The 22,845-nt window shown below is 42.7% G+C and overlaps 1 protein-coding gene across 6 annotated transcripts in view; it reads right to left on the minus strand.

Moving 5' to 3' along the window:
- The window catches only part of TENM4 (teneurin transmembrane protein 4), a 358,763-nt gene that overhangs the window by 72,450 nt on the left and 263,468 nt on the right, over nt 1–22,845 (minus strand). For all 6 annotated transcript variants that reach the window (XM_040584319.1, XM_040584315.1, XM_040584317.1 and 3 more), the window contains 5 exons: nt 16,714–16,833; nt 9,868–10,129; nt 4,115–4,382; nt 1,853–1,996; nt 591–840 (listed from right to left, as the gene is read on the minus strand). In XM_040584319.1, coding sequence (XP_040440253.1) covers nt 591–840; nt 1,853–1,996; nt 4,115–4,382; nt 9,868–10,129; nt 16,714–16,833 — 1,044 coding nt within the window. The remainder of the gene's footprint in view (nt 1–590; nt 841–1,852; nt 1,997–4,114; nt 4,383–9,867; nt 10,130–16,713; nt 16,834–22,845) is intronic.

Below are 22,845 nucleotides of genomic sequence, written 5' to 3' on the forward strand. Positions count from 1 at the left end.
ATATATGTTCCTTCTCCATCCTCCCTATTCCTCCTAATAAAAGGAAACACTTCACTCACTTTCAGATGATCCACCTGTATGTCCACCCTGACACTACTGATTGGTTGGGAACTGAGGGGGGCTGATACATTTGTACCTCAAAAAACAGCTAGAAACCCCCAGTCTGTGGCTGCCTAGACTGATCATCCTGTCTTAACTATGAATGATCATCTGTCCTTATTAATCTCTACATATCATCATCAGTGCTGTGTCCCTCAAGTTTAGGTTATCTCAGAGGCTGATAGTTAAGAATTCCCACTGGTCTCTAACTACATGAAAAGGCAGACATCAACACAGTTTGATTTAGCAGCACAGAAATGTGTCAATATTTCTATTGTGTGATTCAACTCTGGAAGAACTTGTTAAGCCTGGGTTTCTCTGGTGTAAATCAAAGTCAGCAGAGTTGCAGAAGAGGCAAATCTGGACAGCTTTTTTTCTGTTTTGCTGTGAGGTTTTTTTTTTAAGAGCTTTTCTCATTTTCTTTTTGGGCACTGAAGATTTCTGCAGAACTTAAGGGCATAATTATAATGGCCACATTCAGCACAGTGTACCTCAACTCCAGTATGTTGGTGACATTGCCAGAGGGAAAGATCCTTCGGATGTAGTTGAAATCTCCAACATAAAGACTTCCATCAGACCCACACGTTAGGGCAACAGGAGCCAGAAGTTTGTTCCCATCTGCAAGACCATTGCAGCTTGGACAAGAAATGCTACGTCTGCGACCGTTGCCCATGATGCTTCCAATTACTGGTGGCTGCTGGGAAATAAACTGGTTTTCCCCGTTGCCTTTATGCAAGATGCCTACAGAGAGAAAAGAGTAATGAGGAAATTAAAAGAGAGGCAGGGAAACTGAGAACAAAGGGAGCACAAACTGGCACTGCTGCATGCCAGCTGGGGAATTTGTCAAGTAGCAGGGAGGTTTATCATCTCTCATAGTATTGCTTTGTGATGGTTTCAAATGAGGAGCCCCTTACCTGAAATAAGTACTTTTTATAGACCCGTTACATTTCCTGCAGAATAAAAATATGCAGGGAGAACAAGACTGTCCATACCTTTGAATGAAATATACTTTTCAGGGTCTCATGAAATTTCACCTGCCCTTTCTGCCCCTCCTTGCCCTACAATGTGCAGCCTACCAGGTAAAAAATGACATTACGTAGATCAGGATAAGACAAGGGACAGAAAGACCACGGTGCATTCTCTAGATAAATGTTTAATCTGCAAAGCTTTAGAGGAGCTCTGTTCCCTGTAAGTGTGGTGTTTTCAGCAGTGATGTGGGCTGAATTAGATGTTTGCTCCGATACCACTGCTATCATCCAGAGGGACACAGTGCTTCCATCTTTTGAACATGTTCTGATCAGCTTTCAAGCCTTCCTGCTGTAGTCTTGAGCAGCATTCATGGGCTCTGGCACCTTCCATTTTCCCTCACGACCCATGAAGCCTCTCGTTTCTGCAAGTACATTTGCACACTGGAGGACAAGTCTGAGTCAATTTATGCTCAGTGGTAGGTCCAGCCTGAATAGGCTCCCCTTTGTTATTTTAGGAAAATTTTCCTTGTTAATAACCTTCCGTTAAGACACTACAAATTTAGACATGCTGACATTCAACTGCTTCATGATGGCCAGTTTCTTCTGCATTTATACACACCAAATTGCTTCTAAATGTAGGTTACTAGAAACCATTTGTTAGTAAAATACATGAGGGAGTACACGTGTTGGTCAGGTTTCTTTCCTTTTCTTGAATTCGTAGGATTAAGAAGCAACTGTGCCATGCAGCACTGTGCTACTCCTGTTAGGCGTTACAGACAACCTACCACTTTGTATGTTGAGGGCATGGTGTTTGTCCAGGGACCATCCTCCAAGTTTGGAAGCATCAATTTCATAACCCTGAAGCACAGCTGTCCTCTTCTCCCACAGGATCAAGTCAGGACAGGATTCATACTCATAACCTACTGAAACTATGAACAAGAGAAAAACAAAAGACCCTCCAGGTCAGTAACAGAGAAATGCACAGCCGGCACACACAGAGTTTCAACTGAGCAGGGGTAAGAGCATTTCTACAGGCAACTGCCACTTTCGTTTAAAATGCCATCATCATAATGCAAAGTCCTAATAATTTTCTCTTTAAAGGCCGCCCTGTATTTAAAAAGGTCAATGCAGTTGTAGACGTTGAACAAATGTGCTAAATATTTAAAAAACACTATTTTAAAGATATATTTTAAAACAATGGGTATTTCAGAGTGTAAACTACTGCTGGACTCCTAAATGGGAACATTTTACTCCTATCTACTATCTGATCAACGACCGCATGTCAGGAACTTGCTAAAAATTGTGGTCTTTCTTGGAAGGTGAAGCCTCACCCTAATGAGGCGTGGGGGAGCGAGTCCCTCAGAGACAGCAGTCAGACCAGGTTGACTCGTGGCCATTGTTCATGTCGAAAGGGTTTGCTCGCCACGATGTCTAATCAGCCTTTCAGGAATAACTCTGCTGAACACACTGGAGTTGCTTAAGAGTAAAATGATGTCAGAAGAAGGAAAATCATGTTTTTGACAGAATGATGACTCCTTTATGATTTTCTCAGAAAAAGCAGGACCGACCACTTTCATTGGCCTGCTTTTCTTCTGCCCTACACGATCTTTTTAGCTCTAACAGCTGAAGCAGAGCAGAATCGCAAGTTCTACACAAAAGAAAAGCAATTACGTAGCTCAGTTTTTTACTAGATAAAAATAAAGGCCTGATGTTACAAGGTTCCCAGCCTCCTTGAAAGCGCTGGGCAAACTCAGGATCCCCCATCAAATAGAGTCTTTTGCAGAATCAGAGAGTATCAGAGGAAGATGTAATTTAGGAAATGAAGGCTTGACATTTTCCACTGTTCCAGACGTGTGAATCATTGAAAGCCTGAATGCTGATGTCCTCAGACCTGCTTGAGTACTCTGGGCCTACAGAGCTGCATCATGGAGCACTCCAGGACCCACTCCTGATCTAGCACCTCAAAGAGCATAGTCTTTCAGCATACGCTACCAGGACATGTTTCTCAGCATGAACTCCAAACTGGGTAAGGCTCAGCAGGTTGTATCATCCAGCCTGCTCAAGGCAGCTGAGACTGAGAGGAAGGCACCCATTCTTCCTGCAAGAAAACAAGGCACACTACAGCCCTGAGACTTATCTTCACTTGGGCTATGAGGCATCAGTGAACCACCACGCTGTCAACAAGAACTCCACTTGCTAATTTGGGATCTCTCCCATTTTGCTGATACCATTTCCTTGGCAGCCTGAAAGGTCTAGTCTAGACTCTGTCGAAGAGCTGTAACTGAATGTCCTCTGGTTGTGACAGGTGGGAAGCAGTCCCCGCGGAGCTGCATCACCTCTGCTCGCTCAGAGCACCCCTTCCCCTCCAGCACCATCACACAGGGCTCGCTGGGTGAGGTCTGATCCCTGCGTACATGCACAGCACAGGTTCCTGCCCCACCACAGACTTCAGCTTCTGCCCCTGCAGGGTGGGTGGCATGGGCCACAATGCTTGGCACTGGGGATGTGGCATGCTGCCTATCCTTATCCTCCACCTTGCAGCTTCTGGCAGTCTTTTGCAGATGTAAATGAAGGCACAAGATGCAAGAGAGAAGGCCATCATGCCCCAGTTTGGGACGGTGTTCTTGAATGGGTAGGTAGCAAAGGGGAAACTAAGATTAGAGCAATCCAGAAGATCAGGCATGAGGAGGAGTGGCTATCGGGGCTCAGTCCGAAGGATTCCTTTCAAAGCAGTGCTGACAGCTTTGGGGCTACAGGTGAGAGGCAGCCAAACATCTCTAGTCCCAGTTCGTTCCTTCTGTATGAATACGATGGTAGTAGCTCAGGATGGGTGTGCTGGGCCAGGAGCCGGAGAGCAGAGAAGTATTCCCTGTTGGGGGAACGTGCGTTCTCCGAACAGCTGGGCCCGATCCTCTCCAAGGAAACAGTAGCGAACAAGTAGCGGCCGTTTTATGTGCTAGCAGTTGGACTGTACCGACCCAGGACAAAGTCTGTGCATTGCTGTTTAGCTGCTTCTAAAAGGAGACAGAAGCCCCGTGGCCACTTACCAAAGGCTTCTGAGAGCCCATACACCTTCTGGCTGTAGACGTCTGTCTTATCCCAGATGAAATAATAGGACAGGTCTGGAGCTGCTGCAAACCACTTTCTGAAGAGGCGTCCCTCGACAGCCACCATGAGGTGGACTTTCATGAGGTTGAAGGGAATGGTGGGGTGGGTCATGCTGATCCTCAAGACTGATTTGTAGCCAGCTGTGCGACTGCTCAGGTAACTCACTTTTATTTTACTACCGGAAACGTTAATCTCCTCCTGTAGAGCCTGTGGAAAAGCAATCCAGGAGGTGTTAAATCAGCAGCGAGCAGACAGGAAAAGGCAGTGAAGCTGTAATTTTTCAAACACACCTTTATAAAAGCTCTGGTAGACACGTCTAAAAAAAGCATGTGTAGTAGGCATCAAGTATGAAATCATGTATGTAATTTACAGGGTTATTTGTGGAAGCCAAGGAATAACCCCTCTTTCTCCATCTCTGTTGTGCTGGAGAACAGGAGACCAAAGTATCACATTTAAGTCAGTGTTTACAGTGGGACTCACTGTTAAAAGGAGTCCCAGGACCCATGGTGAAAGGAACTTGGGGACTGAGATTATTCCAGCCCACCAGTTCAGCTTCCACTTTCTGTGTTTTATCTTGGCAGGTTTCTATGGCTGCTATTTTTTGTCTCCTGGCTTCTTTTTCCCAGTAAAATATCAAACACTACTTGGCCTGTATCTTTACGGATGTTCTCCAGCTCAGTCATAACCTGCCATTCTCTCCCAGTGATCAGTAATTCCTGCTTCCACCCTCCCTTCTCTGACTTACCCATCTCTCCTTCCTTCAGACGGCTCCTCTTCTACCTCACCTCTGACCCTCTTTGCCTGATCTACCTCTAGCCTTTTTTTTTTTTCCCTGTGTCCGGGTCCTTTTTTTCTGACCTCACATCTGTTCCTACTTACCTTGGTCCTTGCTTAAAATTCCCTTCCCTCTGACCTATGTGGTGAAGCTCCTGGCCTGATCTACAACCATCAGTCACTTTCCCTTCCCTTGCATTCTTCCTTCCCTTCCTTTTCCAGATTCCTCTGTATTCTAGGTGAGTTGCTTCATTTTCTCCTCCAGCCATGAGTGTGGGTATTTCTGACTGACTGGACAATCACCTCACAGGTCTCCATTCCAGTACAAAATTTCACAAAAGACTGGAGAAACAGCAAGGGAAGTTTTATCTGCCCAATTTTGCTTTTAGAATAGAGAAGCCTTAGTAAAGATGGTATTTTCAGCTAATTTACCTGCTAAACTATAACCAGGTCTTTTTTTTTTTTTTTTTGTCTTTTTTTTTTTAAAGTTGGAGAAATGCAGGGAAGTTTGCTTTCTGGAAAATGATAGAATGCACACACCCAACACCACACTAATTCTCCCATGCAAAATACTGATTAAAAAGGGCATTTCTTTCTTAAGCCTTAGGAGGAGAAAAATTTGTTGCCACTTTCCAAAAAAATTCACTCTTAGGTAAGCACCAACATAGATATTTTCAGCCCAAGCCAGCAACCTTTGGCAAAGTATGAAAGACAAAGGTAGAAGCTTAGCAGTGAGCTGGAAAACTTGGTCTTATAATGGGATGTGTCAGAAGGTCACAGCTGGCACCGTTCTCTCCTGCACCACTTCTGAAACGCTTCGGTGTGCTGGACCCTAAATGAGCTGTGAAAATACTTCCCTAGCAATAACCAGATTTTGTAATATTAAGGGCATGGAGGCTTGAAGGCAGGTGGGTCAAGAGATCCGCTCATCAGGAAGGGATCACATCAATCCTGGTGTCCCCCAAGCTATGTGATTCCTATACTCAACTCCTCCTATGTGGGAGCAGCAAACTTCTCTGCCGTGACGAGTTGCTCATCTCTTACAGATTTTCTGGTTAGCGTTATCAGTAACGACAAATCTTGTACTCTGCCCCCTGAAAAGACCTCTTCTAAGCTATTATCCAAGGCCCAACACTCTTACAAGTGATAACTTACAGCCTCTGAGCGTTGCAGTACTTGACAAACGGACACATCCAGAAGTTAAAGCACTGTTCCACTGTGCTCATAAATATTTACTTTCTTTAATGCAGCCTTTTTAATTTACATATCTCAGTGCTTAGGAGGCTGAAAAATGACAGAACTGGGAAAACCCAGGAATTTTAAAATGTATTTTATAAGCTCAGCAACAAGCTGGGCTGGGACCATGCTCAACCAGAGAGCAGCTAAGCCAAGCCGCAGTAAAGGTGGTCCCTTGTATCAAATCTGTCTTCATATGTAACCCCTCCAGGAAAAAGTCAAGCAGAAATAATTGTCACAGAGGTACTATTTCCAATGTCTGGTTCAAATCCCCGTCAGAAATAATTATTTCTCTCTGTCATGATCTGTCTCTGCTGTCTACCATTCTGGAGGAAGGGTCAGCACAGCGGTACCACGGCACTGAGCAGCACCAGGGGCTGTGTTTAAAGGCACTTGCTCGAAGAAAGGGTTCAAATGGTAATTCAGATCATCTGAAATGCATTTGTAGTTTGTAAGCATTGATAAACTAGCAACAAGGCAGGGCGTTGGTGGGGGGAGTATAATCCAGTCGGACATTGGTGGGAGAAAAGGGGGAAAAAAAGGCTTTACAATACTCTGAATGCACTAAAAGTAACAACAGCTGAATTGTGCCCTTATTTTTATTTGATAATTGCTGTTTGGCCTAGGTAAATTCATATGCTGTGTCTGGGGTCTTTGTGAAAGATTAGGGCTCTTGGGGTTTACCACAGCCTAACCAATATAATCTGCCCTTTAAAAGTGGTCCAGCCACCAAGCTAGTTGGGCAGAAGAGCTGGTTCTTCAGGCTTACTAGGGATTTTCACAGTTTAGCAAATTTCACTAGTGTGTTCCCTTTGCTCCTGGCTGTTATCTATGCTTGTGTAAGTAGCAATTCTTTCACTCTTCGCATGAGACAATGCAGAAAATCTTGCTTCTCTGTGCTGGGTTACACATTTCTCTTACAGCTCCTCTTCCCTCTGCCAGCAGGCAAGGCAAGGAACAAAAAATCTTTCTTTTTTTTTTTAGTATGATGCTCAAAAGGAATTTTGAGAAAGAAAAGCATTTAGGGTCTGATTCAGGAGCCTTAACATAGACATCTAGTGCTTTTAAGACATCCCGTAGTATCCAAAACCTCTGCAAGTGGATGACAGATCTGACATGGACCTTTCTGAGATCTCCACCTCTCTGAAGCTACAGCTGGAAGCCTGAAGGGACACATCAGGGCATCTTAAACGGCACCAAATTTGTCTTTAGGCACCTGAATCAAACATTTAAAATGTATTATTTGGTCTCTCAAATGCATCCAGGTAGAGGACACTGCATTTATTTGTTGTAGCTCATGAAGTTCCTATCGGCCCACTTGTCAAAATCTCTTTTCCAGCCTTGCCATCCGCTTGTTGCTTCTTCCCAGCTCTGTGCTCACACCTTTTATATTTAACATTTCCCTGCTGAGAACTGTATGTTATAAAATGCAGCTGCAGAAACTGACAGCTAGGTTATTTTTTATTGCATGTATAGCCAGTATAGGAATGAAAATTAGTGCATTGATGAACTGAAGTACAGTCAGGCCTCTGCCATAAATCAGATTCTCTTGTGTACTCCCACACCACAAACTCTGTTAACCTTTAGCGGTCAATATTTGAGGGAGAATACTATTTTACAGGTTTTAGCTCAATTATTTGGCATGTGAGAAAAGTACTGCTCATCAGGCATGGGATTCATCTTACGTAAACTTAGGAATGTAAAAGTTAGGAGTCTTCTCTGAACTACACTTCTAGGCCTCTGCATGGCACAGGAGCAGGGACAGGCTCTTGAGAAGGTTGGTACACATTCAGAGAACTGTGCACGAACACCTTATTTAGGTGCCATATTCTCAAAATGAACCCCACTTAGATCTTAATTAGATCTCATAACTAAAGTTGTCTAGTGTGATTTGGGATGTCCAAGTTATCTGACATTCACAAGGGTTTGGCAGACATAATGCAGGACACTGATAGGGGGATCACTCTGGATTGGCAATTGGAGGCCAAGGAGGATATCTGCAGGACATTTCAAATGGCACTAAACATCTGTAATGAGGGTGGTGAGACACTGGCACAGGTTGACCAGAGCAGCTGTGGATGCCCCATCCCTGGAAACATTCAAGGCCAGGCTGGATAGGGTGCTGAGTGACCTGATCTAGCTGAAGACGCCCCTGCCCATGGCAGAGGGTTGGACTAGATGACCTTTAAAAGCTCCTTCAAACCCAAACCATTCTACAGTTCTTTGATCTATAGTCAAAAACCAGTAACAAACTCATGATCCACATCCCTGGCTGCTTTCACAGTTGATAGACATGCACTCTTATTGAAGAGGAGTTTTAGAATGTTTTAGTTGAATAGATATAATTAAACAATCTAATGAGTATCCTACTAAATAATGAGAGAGATTATGGTTATAGTTGCACTGTATCAGATATTTGCTTCTTTCCCAGGCAGTAGTGAACATTACCTTTCATAGTGTTTGTTGGTTTAGGAAAAAAACCAAAGTGAAAACCGAACCAAGAATTTGCAATTTGATGGACTTTACAAAATATGGGACTTAATTAGTAATTATGCTGGGACAAACTCACTGACTGTAATTGGAAATTAGTGTGAGAGAGGATTACAAGATTTGGTCCAGAGGGAGAGGTGAAGAGGCCACTAGCTTTATTTGTTGCTGGGTTCAGTAACTGGTGAATTAAAGTATGAAGATATAAAGTTACTTCTTTCCTCATTAATGCTACCGCAACCCCAGTGGAGTCAAGCAGGAAGCACACAATGTGTTCCTACACTTTTTATTATTTCTACCTTGGCAGACTAGCACCTGTCACTAAAAACAAGACCCAAGACATGCTGAGTGCTGGCATCTAAAACCCAGGGAACAACATGCCCAAGAAAGCTTGAATGTGCTACATCCATATATTTCAACACAGCGAGTGTTTTTAAGGAAAATGGATAATTCAGTTGTTTGGCCTATTCAAGTTTAAAACCCAGCTTTCCATTTGGTAAAATATTTGGAATCCACAGCAAGTTGTTAAACTACTTTATCCGACTCACACTACCTTATAAAAGGGAATTGGGGATGAGAAATTAAAACTACCTCGCTTTGTTCATCTATCCCAAGTGTCAGGAAATGCAATAAAAGCCCGGTGCTCTGCAGGTTGGCCACTTGCCAGCTGTCTGCCGGCTGACTGCACATCGCAGCAGCTTTGTAGAGTGAGGGGTACACCTTCAAACCCTGAGAAAGTTCACACTGATGCTTCACCACCAAGGTCTGTAACGCCCAGTGGGTGAAATTTGCTCCGGAACAGAAAAAAGGCATCAGAGCATAAGCGGTCCATCAGCCTCGTGCTGGGCATACTGAACACCAAAGGGCTGCCTGAAGGCTTGTGGTGGGGTCACAGGAGAGTCCCAGCCCACCTCCTGTGGATGAGAGGTGAAAGCAAAGCAGAGCCAGTGTAGTTTTTTTGCCGCTGACCACAAGCGCTTTGCCTCCATCTCTCCGAGATAAGGGAAAAGCAACCTTCTGGCAAAGTGCATGCTTGTGAGCGAGAGCTCCTGGCAAATAGAAAAAAAAGTGCAACAAACAGGGAATGCTTTTTTTAGGAAAGCAAAGGAATAGTTGTGTTTGTGTTGCTCAAAGCAGGCAAAAGTACCACAGAAAGGAGATGGATTATTCTGTCCTCGGCTCAGATGGTTCATACCTGGATCTCAGGCACAATAGGACCTTTCTCCGAGCAGGAGCTTGCAAAAGCTGTCAGTGGAGATGGGGAGACCACAGGGTTGGGCCGGGCGAAGTTACTGAGGTCACAGCTTGGGATCTCATTCTCTTCATGCCTCATGACTATGGTTTCCATCACAAAGAAGCGATCCCACGGCAGCCACAGCGTGTGCTCCTGGGTGATGAAGGGAGCTCGCTCAAAGTGCAGGATAATGGAGATCCCACCAATGGTAACGAGATCAAAGCTGTTTTAAGAGATGGAATACAAATTTAGTGCAAGCACCACCCCACCTGTTTGTAGCAATTCCCTAGCAAGGACCCCCAGATAAATAATTGTGAGAAATATCATCACCCATATTTTACAAACATAAAATCTACAGCCCAAAGAAGCTGTAAGAATTGAGCGAGAGCAAGTGGCAGAGGCAGTACAAACTCAGCTTCTTTGCATGTTGCCCTTGTGTATATTAAAAACATACTTATCCCTTTTCTTGAGATAAATGTGTGTCTTTGTTAGTGCTTTTCTACTGTCATTTTACCATATATACTATTTTCCTTTTTTCCTTTTACGTATTTATCATCCAAATGCAGTCACAGGTTGGATCAATTCACACAATTAAATAAACTACTTGGAAAGTGATTTCTTTGACACACCACCATATAAATTGCCTTGGCATCACTGCTGACCTGATGTAACACCTAATACCTAATGCAGCCCAGGGAACACGTGGAGCCCAGTCATGGACTGAGCCTAGAAAGATGTTGGGATAGAGTTTGGGTTTTTTTCTTAGTTTTGTATTTAAATGTCACATCTTGTCAGAGATGGGGGTTTTATGAAGTACCATGGGATGTATCTACTATATACAGACTCAAAAAATAGGTGTTAACTGAGAAAGGAAGGGATTTGAACACAGTTTGAAGCCCTCTCATTTTTGCTGCTTTGTTTTTTTTCTCAGTATCTATTCAGTGGCAATGCCAAATGTGCGTTTCAGGCAAAGAAAGTTGTTTTGTTTTTTTTTCTTTTTCATTCCTGCTTCTCACTTTCGGTGCTTGGCACTAGCGGATGACTGTCTCAGACAGATTTTAAGCATGTGAATAGGCTCACTGGCTGCAGAGGAGCTGTTCATGTGCTTAAGAGCCATGGGTTTAAATACTTCTCTGTGCATGAGAAACAAGACCTGGAAGCACTCTGACAGCCCAAAGCTAGACTTGATGCACCTTGTAATTCCAAGGTTAAAAAAAAAAAAAAGCTGAAAAAATTATCAAAAATTATTTTTTAAAGTAATTATGAAGCTGTCAGATCAACTGCAAAGTCCCAGAGGAGAAACAACAGGTATGAAAGATTTAAAAAAAAAAAAAAAAAAAAAAAAATCTTTGGCAAGCAATTACTCAGGAGAACCTTTTTTTTTTATATATATATTTTTTTTAACGGTCAATAGACCGATCTGCCATTTAGTAATTATAATTATGAAAAGAAAGTTATTCAGGAAAGAATAAATCAAGTCCATGGGAAGGAGTGGAAACCATTTCAAAAAGCTAAAGACGTGTTTATTCTACCACTCAAGTGGGGGCATCAGCTTCCCAGATCCATGGAGCTTGGCTTGCAACAGCCTGACGAGTAACTTGCTGGTCCTTGCCAGCAAAGCTGTGCAGCATTTGTACTTTGATGTGAGCATTTTTAACAGTCAATTAGCATTTGGCAAGCCTTTCAGCTAGGAGGGAGAAGCTTGCTCTGCATGAATCCGGGCACCAAAAGGGCCAATGGGAGGAAAGCAACTAACATTACCAATGATGCTCAACAAGTTTTTAGGCAAGCGGGATGAGTTTTTATTTGGAAACACCTTGGTTTCACTCCTTTGTGAACGGTCCTTGGCTGCATTGAGCCTGGGTCAGGCATAGCAACCTACTGGGGTGAAACATCCTTGCGTCTCCTGCATCCCCAAAACAGGATGCAGAAGGGAAAGCACCACCTCCATGTCAGGCTCCAGCAGCTGTGAAAACAGAGACAGGCAGTATTTTCTAGCAGGCACTCTTGCTCATGAGCTGGCTTTTCCAGAGTCACAGAGTGCAGCTTTGAAGTTACCTTGATGAAGTAAAAAAAAAAACTAAACCCAAAACCAAACAGAAAAACCCAAACTGAAAACACCTTCCTCCCAGTGTCCCTTAGTGAAATTAAAATTAACAAGAGCAAAACCATCTTTGGATTGAAGGAATAATTTTATTCCTGGTTTTGCTGCTGATCTCTGATGTCTTTTTTATCACTTTGAAAAAATCATACTTGTATGGTCATATGGTTCTGTTTTTCTTAAGACTCTGATGAGACAGGCCAAAGGATGGAATTCTCTATCCATAAAGCAGCCTCCAAAAAAAAAAAAAACCAAAACAAAAAACACCACAAAGAAAAGTATAACCCTTCCTCATCTCTTTGCTCTTAAAGTTCATGAATTTGGTCTTTCCGAGCCATGCCCAAGTTGCTGAATGTAATGGCAGGACATGACACTGAAAAACTCTGGAGACTTTCCTGCTGGTTTATTAACACTGTGCCTACAGCCATAGGATAATGAGGACTTGCAGCCTTTATAAATTATCAGTTTAATCAAATCTAAAGCTTTCTTTAAAAATGTGGTTTATAGTTCAGTGCTGATATTTTGATCTATCTATTAACTTTGCTTTACAAAGAGAAATGCATACAATGGAGTGGTCTGAGAATTATTTCATGTTCATGCCTTGTTAGCTGAAAAAACCCTGTGTCCCAACAGTTAGCTAAAAACACATGCAAGCCTTGAAGTTATCCAGGTTTTGCTCAGACTAAGTAATGTGACTTAAACAGAACCAGGATTTTACTACTAGATGCTGTACCTGAGTACTGTAATAGGAATGAAACCCACTTGCAGAGACCTGGGATACAGTGAACCCACTTACAGGGGCGAAAAATTCAGTTCACTGTAATTCTAAAACTGAAATTTTACTTATGGTATTCATTTTGAAACTTGGTCATGGCCAAAACCCCTCCAAAACAAACTTGAAGCAACAAAATCAGCTTAGGAACCAATCTAGCTCTACTGATGCAATTCTGTCTTCAAACTGCCTTACTTTAAAACCACAGTTATTGCCCTGCTATCACTAAACTTATTCGCTAAATCAATTTAAGGCAACTCAGTGCACGTTTTCAAATAGCTATTCCTATGGTGAATATGCCAAATAATAAAGCTAGTGAGTTTTCTGTATTATCTCCTAACCCCTGGAATAAGGTAAGTGCTTGCATGCATGCTCCCATTTTTCCACCAAACCAGAATGACACTGGAGATGGTCCAGATGACCCTGTATGACACTGTGCACTGCTATGGACTGGGAGTGCATGTGATCTGCTTCTGCAGTGCAGGAGAAATTACTTGTTGCTTAAGAGCAGCAACTTCTTGAAACAAAGTCACTCAATCACACAAAAACTGTGCTGTGAAAAAGCTGATGAGAAGAGAGTCCTGCTGTATTCAGAAAATTACTGAAAACCATCAAAACACGTAATAGAAATGGTAATAGCAGTAATTCTTTATGTGATTTTGAAAGGGCTTTACAAATAATATATAATAAAATCTATAGCAATCACCAAGGAAGGCAAGTAAATGTTAGCTCCCTTTCACAGGCCGGTTGATTGGCCCAGGAAGGTTAAGAGATGCATCTAATGCTACCCGCTAAATCAGCAGCAGGACTAGGATCAGAAGTAGGGGATGTCTGACATCTTTTTCTGCCCTGACAATTTTAGTCTGAAGGCTCTTAAATACTTCAAGGTAATTTTTAGAAGACCTCACCACTGAGGAAGTCGCTGGATTTTGTTGTTCTTCAAGAAAAGGGCTTTCACTTGTCCATTTATTACCTCCGGAGTACACAGATGCACTGCTGCACCCATTCATTTGAGAAAATATCTGTTTGTGTGCCTCAGCCAATTTTGAAAGTTATTTTTTTTGATTCCAGAGACTCAGTGCTGCAACTGGACAATTTGTTGAATGTTGGTCATGTACCAGACATGCACAAGGTTTCTGTAGAAGCAGATTAATTCGAGGGGAAGGTGAAAAAAGTGAAAACAGAAGAGCTGACACCATGCAGTCTGGGGTTAGACTGACCACCAGCAGCTGCCAACGGAAATCCCAGCTTCAGGATGAATCCCGCTTGGTCACAGATTCCCTGCTCTGAGACAGCTGATCTCTGTCATTTTTATCATTTGGAGCTGAGTATCTGTCGGGGGCTGAGTCAGCAAACTGCAGCACTGAGCTCCTTGAAACTAATTTAACTTCTGGAGGCTGGCAGCCAGCCCCGAGGAACCAGCAGTCCACTGAAGACTGGTGGAGCATACTGATGCTCCAGCTGCATTGCTTTCTGCCCTGGATCTCCTGTGCAGCTGGAGGTTGGGAAGGACATGGTGCAAAAGGAGCCTCCTTAACCTGAACTCCCAGTAGAAGTAAGTTTATAGCAAGGGGAGGATTTGCCTTTCACCAGCCAAGAATTGGAAAGAAATAGTTACTCAAATATGACAAAGGTCTGGAGCTGGGATAGCAGCGCTCGCCTCCGTGTTCTGCCCCTGTTTAGCTTAGCGGTATGTTTGGTGCCCGGAGGCACATTCTAAGATAAAGCCCCTCTGTGCTAGGTACAGCACAACTACAAAGCAAAGAGATGGTCCCTTCCTCACAGTACTTGTAATCTAAATGAAAGATTACACATGGTAGTTGGGTATTGTATATATGGCAAGGAAAGAGATGAAAAAAAGGTTATAGCAGGCATTATTGTGCCAGTTTTTCAGGCATATTTATCTGTTCTAATAGACACAGATTTTGCACCGGTCCATGCACAGCAATCTCATCTCGAGAGTGCAGCTTGCGTCTCACTTTCATGCAAAGTAGGTTCAGTAAGGTCGACAGAGATACTCATAGCATAAATGTTCAAGACTTTCTCTTCTTTGCAGTACTGCCTAAGCTATGGGCAATATAAACACACAAACTCCAGAGGCATCCTTTTCCGAAGACGACCACCAGTTTTCCTGGGATGCCTCTTTGGTACCCGGATTTTATTGTTATGTCATCCAAGAGGTGGAGCATCACTTGGAAAGCCTCCTAGTCACCATCAGTGTGTTCCAGTAGGTGCAAAGTCCCCTAAGCATGAACAGGCAGCATTAAGTGCACATTGCTAGCACGTGTTCCTCTCTTTCATTATAATTCTATCAGCTTCTCTGGCCAAGTCAAACCTTTAATGAAAGTTGTGGATTGGGGAGGTGCTAAAATCTATAAATCCTCTCCCAAGTGCTAGTGGTTAGTAGTCAATACATAGAGGATGTGCAGCTGGAACCCCTTATGTTTCTTTTTTGTTCTTAAAAGAAAGGGAGCCAATTAGCACTGACAGACAAAAGATAAGATGAAAGGCATTCTCATTTGCAATGCTTTTGTTTTGGTTGAGCGCAATTGCTCAGATTTTAAGCACTTGCCTCTAACACAACCATATTCTTAACGGCTTCTTCCTAATCATTTCAACATGAATTAGCAAGAATAAAGCTCTTGGGAGCAGGAAACATCTTTTCTTTACATGCATGGACATGGATTGCCCAGTTGTTGGCTGAAGATTTTAGGTGATATCACAAAGTTAATAATAATATTATAAATCAGAATAGAAAATAATAGACTGTTTCAGTTGGAAGGGATCTACAAGGATCATTTAGTCCAACTGCCTGAACAAATCAGAGCTGATCAACTTAAAGCATATTATTAAGGGCATTGTCCAAATGCCTCTTAAACCCTGACAGGCTTGGGACATTGACCACCTCTCTAGGAAGCCTGTTGCAGTGTTTGACCACCCTCTCGGTAAAGAAATGCTGCCTAATGTCCAGTCTAGATCTCCCCTGGTGCAGCTTCAAACCATTCCCACACGCTCTGTCACTGGATACCCGTGGGAAAAGCTCAGCACCTCCCGCTCCGCCTCCCCTCCTCAGGGAGCTGCGGAGAACAATAAGGTCCCCCCTCAGCCTCTTTTTCTCCAAACTAGACAAACTCAAAGTCCTCAGCTTCTCCTCACAGGACATTCCTTCCAGCCCTCTCACCAGCTTTGTTGCCCACTTCTGGACACATTCAAGGACCTTCACATCCTTCTTAAATAGCAGGGCTCAGAACTGTACATCTAATCATAAAACAAAAAATTTTATTTCGATTACAAGGTGAGGCTACACCAATGCTGCATACAGCTGGATAATCACCTCGTTTGACTGCCTGGTGATGCCGTGATGGATGCACCCAGGATGTGGGTTGTCCTCTTGGCTGCCAGGGCACGCTACTGGTTTCTACTCAGCTTGCTGCCAACCAGCACCCCCAGATCCCTTTCTGCAGGGCTGCTCTCCAGCCGCTCCTCTCCCAGTTTGTACTTGTGCCCAGTGTTATCCCATCCTAGCTGCAGAATCCAGCATTTTGAGTTGTTAAATTTCCTCCCATTAATCATTGCCCAATGCTCCAATCTATCTAGATCCCTCTACAAGGCCTCTTGCCCTTCAAGGGAGTCAACAGCACCTCCAGGTTGGGATCTTCAGTAAACCTGATAACAGTGCATTCAGCTCCTGCATCCAGGACGTTGATAAAAACATTGAGCAGGACTGACCATAGAATTAAACCCTGTGGAACGTCGCTGGTGACTGGTTGCCAGCCAGATGTAGCCCCATAACAACTAACAATAATGCACCAACATCTTCAAAATGCACCAACAATAAACATGCTCTTGGAAGGAGTTTCTCTTCAGTGTTGATGGGAATAATGCTGTAACTGCTGTTTGAATGAACACCGTAAATCCTGTAAAGAGATCCTACCTGCCGTCTTGTCGACTGATCGTGTATCCAAAAAGAGGATTGTTGACAAAGCTGATGTTCACTCCAACTAGAGGGGTCCCATCTGCCGTCATCACCTGGCCTCGAATCACACATGCATGTCTGCAAGAAGGAGAAAAATGATAAGAAATAGTCAGTGTTTTGACAGTTTCAAGGTTTTTCTCTGCTTCTGCGGCTAAGAATTCCTGTGGATTAGAAAGCCTAGGCCTTTATATCCTGGAAAGCTGGGGGCCATGCCATGTGTCTTGATGGGGGGATGCTCTGCTGAAGACTTTCTCAGGAGTTGTGTAAGAACATTCAATACCTAAAATGAGGTTCGTCTTTATCCTGCTCTTGAAAAGCAACTGCTGCAGCATATACTTCGATAACCACAGACTTCTGTAGGATTCACAACCACCACATTGGAATTTGCTATAACCAACTAAGTTTCACAGTTTTGACAACGTTCCCCTAATTAAAGGCAAAGCACATTTTAAAATCAAAGCGAACAGAAACCTAACTGGACATATTTAAGGCACAAAAGCCACAGAAGCACCCTCACCAAGGCTTGATGGCTCATTTATTTCTCATTTCTTCCACACTTGGGAGAACCACGACAGATAATTTGCTAGTTTCAGATAGCTTCCCTACTAACTGCTTGGGGAACTGAGCACGCCAACAGGACAAGCTTTTTCCTCCCAAGTTTGGTAGATTGCACTATTTTATAGGCTACATCTATTCCAATTACTCTATGCTCTGTAATGCACTCTTTTATCTAAGGATTTCAAGGATCTTTACAAACATCGATTAATGCTGCAAGATAGGTATTTTACAGAGAAAGGAAATAAAGCACAGACTGATTTTTATTTGTCCAAGGTCAGTCAGAAAATCTGCAGTAAAGCCGAAGACAGATTTTCTAGGTTCTTATTCCAAAGTCTGTTTCCAGTCCTCTAAGTCATTACTACACTGCTACCTGAGGAGCTTCCTATAAAGACAAAGCATCACATGTCTGTGAGAGTGTCTGAACCCAATTTTTGGCTGAAGGTAACTATTTTTCTGAGCAGCAACAGCAAATTGTGGTGTCAGTGTGCTAGCGTGACCCAGTGAGTGATTTTCCTAACTGCTGTCCTGCTGGAGAGCAGAGATTGAAAGCCAATGTTTCTACAGGTGCAGGACCAGATCTCTCGCTAGAGTAAATCATCCCAGCTGCACTTGCTATCTACCCACTTCAACTGAGAAATGTTGCTTTACTGGTTTACTGAAGCAAAGGATGGTATCTGCAATGTTTTTTAATGATGATTTCATAAACATGGATCATCAGGGAAAGATCAAGTTATTTTCTTACAGTCCACCTAACAATCTGATATTGTATAACTCAAGGAGATAAAACATAACATCATTTTAATAAAGGCTGTGCTATTGTATATTCCACAGTACAGAAAACAGATCATTTGTCAGGGTGTCTTAAACAAAACTCCTACTGATCTAAACTGAGAGTTCCAGTATTAACAAAATTTCTTGAAGTGTTACCAGAATGTGTTGGCAAACTACAATGTGACTGGATTCATATCCAGTTTTGGAACAGGCAACAGGAAAATGAGATAATGGAAATGATTTTTTCTGTCACTGAGTTTTCTCTGATATATCATCACTGACTTGTTAAGGAGTCATGTAGGAAAAGATTTGGACCCAGCTTGGAGCTAATAATATTATTCAGACTTCTGTTGCTTCTCCCATTAAAAGCTCTAACACAGCCTCCCATATAGAACCAATTTAAAATAATGTTCCAGTACGGTACTATGCACATCATTCTCTAACACGCAGGCAAAGCATAACTCAAAGGATCATGATGCCATGGAACATGCTTGGGAAAATGTCAGTGCTTGGAATAACCCCACTGAAGTCAACAAGTCACCAAATGCAGTGCATTTTTTTCCACGAAGTGAATGTATCTGATTATGTCTGAGCTGAGAGCAGAACCTAAGCCTCCTCTTCCTGGATTTTTCCATGATCCCCTCCACCCTGCCCCATCTCCTTTTCCATCCTTTAGACAGACCTGAGGAAGGGTTTGAAACCGTCTTCTCTCAGCTTCCCATCAAATGGCTGCTCATCTTGTGAAAGGTGAGGAATCACTACAGACTGTTGGAAGACTAAGACTGGAGCACGAGGGACGCGCTGCTCAGAATTACTGACAGCGTATACAAGCCAATACTGTGACTACCGATGTTTTAAAATACTTGAGAGACAAGATCATACATTTTTGTGAACGCAAAAAGAATACTTCCACCTGTTGTTTTTTCCCTTCCAAGAGTTAAAAGCAAGCAAAGGAAAACCACAACATATTGCAGGTGTCTCTCCTGCTGTCCTACACAGAACACATGTCCAAGCAGTTGCAAACTTCTAAGTAACATTGCAAGCACATTGGCCTCGATCCTCAGCTCATGTTAACAGGGGGATGTGCTTTATATTAGCAAGCATCTGGTCCATTACATATCAGTGACAACTATTTCTACAATAACAAGCACCAGCACAACATGGAGAAACAAGTGACCTCCTCTCTCCTTGGCAGCTGTGACAGATGTATTTCAACTCCCACCTTCCAGCCAGAGACTCGGTTCTCATTCTAGATGATGCTTCACACGTTGCACTCCAACTCTGTTAGCACATCTACGTGCTCACTAACTTAGACGACGCTGGCATCTCTTCTCAGAGAAGCAGCTCGTCAGCAAGCCCAGCTGCATCCACCATCCTCCCGAGGACTATAACAATAGCTTTATTTACATGCTATAAGGAAAGATGTTCCCTCAAAGGAAACATCTTTCCTAAACCACAGTGATAAAAAGAAGCTGGAGCAACATGCACAAATCTGAACTCAGTTAAAAGCAGGAGGGGTGGAAACTGGAGGAAGACCAGAGCCCAGACTCTTCCTGATTAGAGGCTCAAATCTTCTCCTTCCCTGGGTGACAAAATTTGCCCCACTCGGGAAAACCAGTAAAACACAGTGTGTTGGAAGCAGCTGGCTTCTCTAGAGTCAACACGTCCTTTCTGGAGGCAAGATCAACTATCGACAACGCACCAAGCCCCCCAGGAACCTGGTTAATACTAATTTAGTCAGCCATTTCCTTCAGAAGACCTTGGTCTAAATGCAATTACACTACAAACAAGTTAAGTGGTACTGCTAAGATGCTCCGCTCTGCTAGAAGGTCTCCCAATATATTTACATAAAATTATCTCTCATGTTAATAGAAGAGATTTATTCCATCAGTCCAGGCCTGCCAGTTCAGAGCGCTTTCTGCAGTTGAGCAAAATTGAATTTCTTGTAGCTGGAGCCTCATCTTCCCATTGAATTATTAACAGATGATGCCTTTGTGTTCTGGCTCGTTTTGTTTTGTTTTGCTTTCTTCACCACTTTTACAGGAGGCTGTATGGATTCTTCCTTTACAACAAAAAACAGCCTGCTTTTTTTCCTCTTTAATTAGACTTTTCCTTTTTTTTTCCTTTTTTTTTTTTTTATTTATTTATTTTTTTTTTATTTGTCTGTAAGAGCTTCCCTGAAATACTGAATCATTGCTGGAATGCCATCTAGAATGCCAGATGGTGGATCAGATAATTTTACACCATTGCTTTGTGAAGCCATTCTTTATTCCCTAGAAAATTAAATTAAGTCTTCCTGGTAAGATCTGGGCCACAGTGGCAAAACAGACAGGGGTGCAGTGATGCCTTTACATTCCCACTGCTCAGATATACAGAAAGTTTGACAGGCTGTCCACAAAAGTCAAGCAGACAAAACCAGCTTTAGAGCAGAAGCCAGAAAAGTAAATTCTTCAAAAGCCATTTCATATTATGGGAGCACATTAAAGATTTGTCTTTGATACTGACTCTGATTCCATGTCTCACAACTTAGACATTGGCCCTTCTAATACTTCTTATTCATAGATTTTTTCCACTGACACTGTGCTTGACACTGGGAAACAGACAACAATACCGCTTCTACTAAGCATTTTTCATTGGGAAAAAGAAATTCCATGCATCCTAAACTCCCTTTTGCTGCAAGAAATGTATATTCCTTCCTTGACTGAGGATAGGTGCCATGGGAAATCTCACCCCAATGAATTTCTGCAGCTCCTCAAAATATTTCCACTGTAACTCATTGTGTCTTCTCCTTTAAAGGTTTCAGATGTGTGGAGATGGTTATCACGACTACTTAGCCATCCTCAGCCAAGTTATTCATAATAAATATTTTTATTTGCCACTATAAATCTCTTAATCTTTTTGAAATTACTTACCACTTCCATATTTTTTTAATATATATACACACACACACATATGGGATTTATCCTTCTGCTCCAGATGAAACTTCAACAGAGCACCATAGAGTGAAAATCTAGAAAGTAATTATTCATTGGGAAGAGCATTATTAGTGAAATTAGGTGATCTCACGTCCATTCCTGTGCTACAGACCTGCTGTGTGACACTGGTCATGTCAGCTAGTCTGTATGTGTCTCTGCACTCCCCTCGCAGAATAACAACCCAGGCACATCTCCTCCTTACAGAGACATTAGAATATTTGTACTAATTTGGATAATTGTACTAATCTGCTAATCCCTTGCACAGGGATTTTTACATTTTACACTTCATCTGTGACACGCTCACACACCCCGATGATAAATGCCTATAAATACAGTCATTTGTTCTGAACACAATCTCATGGCATCAGCTGTTGTGACCTTTTTGCTTGATAATAACACAGGATGAGGCAAAATGTACCTCGTCCATTTTGGGTTGAATGCACATGTCTCACGTTAAACAACCTCAGGGCAGTCTGGTACTAGAATAGATAGAAAAATTGGTAGAATGCCAGGTAAAAGCTAAGGGCACCGTGATCAAACACATGGATACAGAGAAAATGCCTGAGCTGGCAGACGAAGGACAAAAGAAGAAGAGCAGAACATGCAGATCTTCAAGTTCATTGCTTGTGGCAGCATTTCCCTCTAAAGCTGTCTGTAAAAAAAAAAGTCCTGCCCACTTGCCTCTTAACTATGCAGAAAAAAAGTCCTGATAGTCTTTCCTTGAATGGAGTCAATCCCTGTCTGGCTTCTTCAGTTCAGTTTAGCTGTGGGAAGAAATTAAACCTGGAACCTACCAACTGACCTTAGCTGCCATCTGAATTAAGGAATTCTGCTTTGGAAAAAGAATGGAAAAGATCCTGCTGAAGGGTTCCTTTTCAAAGAAGAAAGGCACAGTTATATGAAAAAATGAAAATTAAAGAGTAGCCATCCAGAAAGACCCCCACACCACCTTGGACAGCACAAGGGAGTTTCTGAAAGGGTTTGGCAGCTGTTGTGCAGCTGGTATACAAATACAAATCCAGATGGATTTACCAGGGCCCGTTGCAATAGGACAAAAGGGAATGGTTTTAAACTAAAACAGGGCAGACTTAGACTAGATGGAAGGAAGACATTTTTTACAAGGAGGGTGGTGAAACACTGGCACAGGTTGCCCGGAGAGGTGGTAGATGCCCCATCCCTGGGAACACTCAAGGCCAGGCTGGACGGGGCTCTGAGCAACCTGGTCTGGTTGAAGATGTCCCTGCTCATGCCAGGAGGTTAGACTATATGACCTTTAAAGGTCCCTTCAAACCAAAACCATTCCATGATTCTAAATCATTAATTAGGCTCAGCCAAGAAGTTTGCCAATAATCGGAGCATCAGAATGCCAGTGTCAATCTGAGAAAGGGACAAAATGCACTGACATTTGACCAAGTTTCCTTGGTCAAATACAAGGGTTTCCTATGGCGGCACTGAAAGATGTGGCTTGCAAGAGATCCTGCCACTCAACTTTCTGAGCAGCTGATGGAGTGGGAGACCCAGGAGAAAAAGAGTGGGTGATGAAGAGCAAAGTTTATAAGAGCTCTGACCAGGCTCAATAAGAGAAAGTCAATTCTAAGTTGTTTGCAGCAAGAAACAGTATCTGCTGTGTTTAACCTACTCAGCGAAGCTATTTATAAGGTTTCATCACTGAAGGGTCAGGAGACGCTGATGATTCTTTATGTGGGCATGGTCCTTAGCTGTTAACCTTTTGCAAGAAGCCTTCTACAGCCTTTTAGATATTCTACAAAACACACAATAAAGCCAA

Source organism: Falco naumanni, chromosome 2 (assembly GCF_017639655.2).
Source record: "Falco naumanni isolate bFalNau1 chromosome 2, bFalNau1.pat, whole genome shotgun sequence".
Taxonomy (NCBI): Eukaryota; Metazoa; Chordata; class Aves; order Falconiformes; family Falconidae; genus Falco; species Falco naumanni.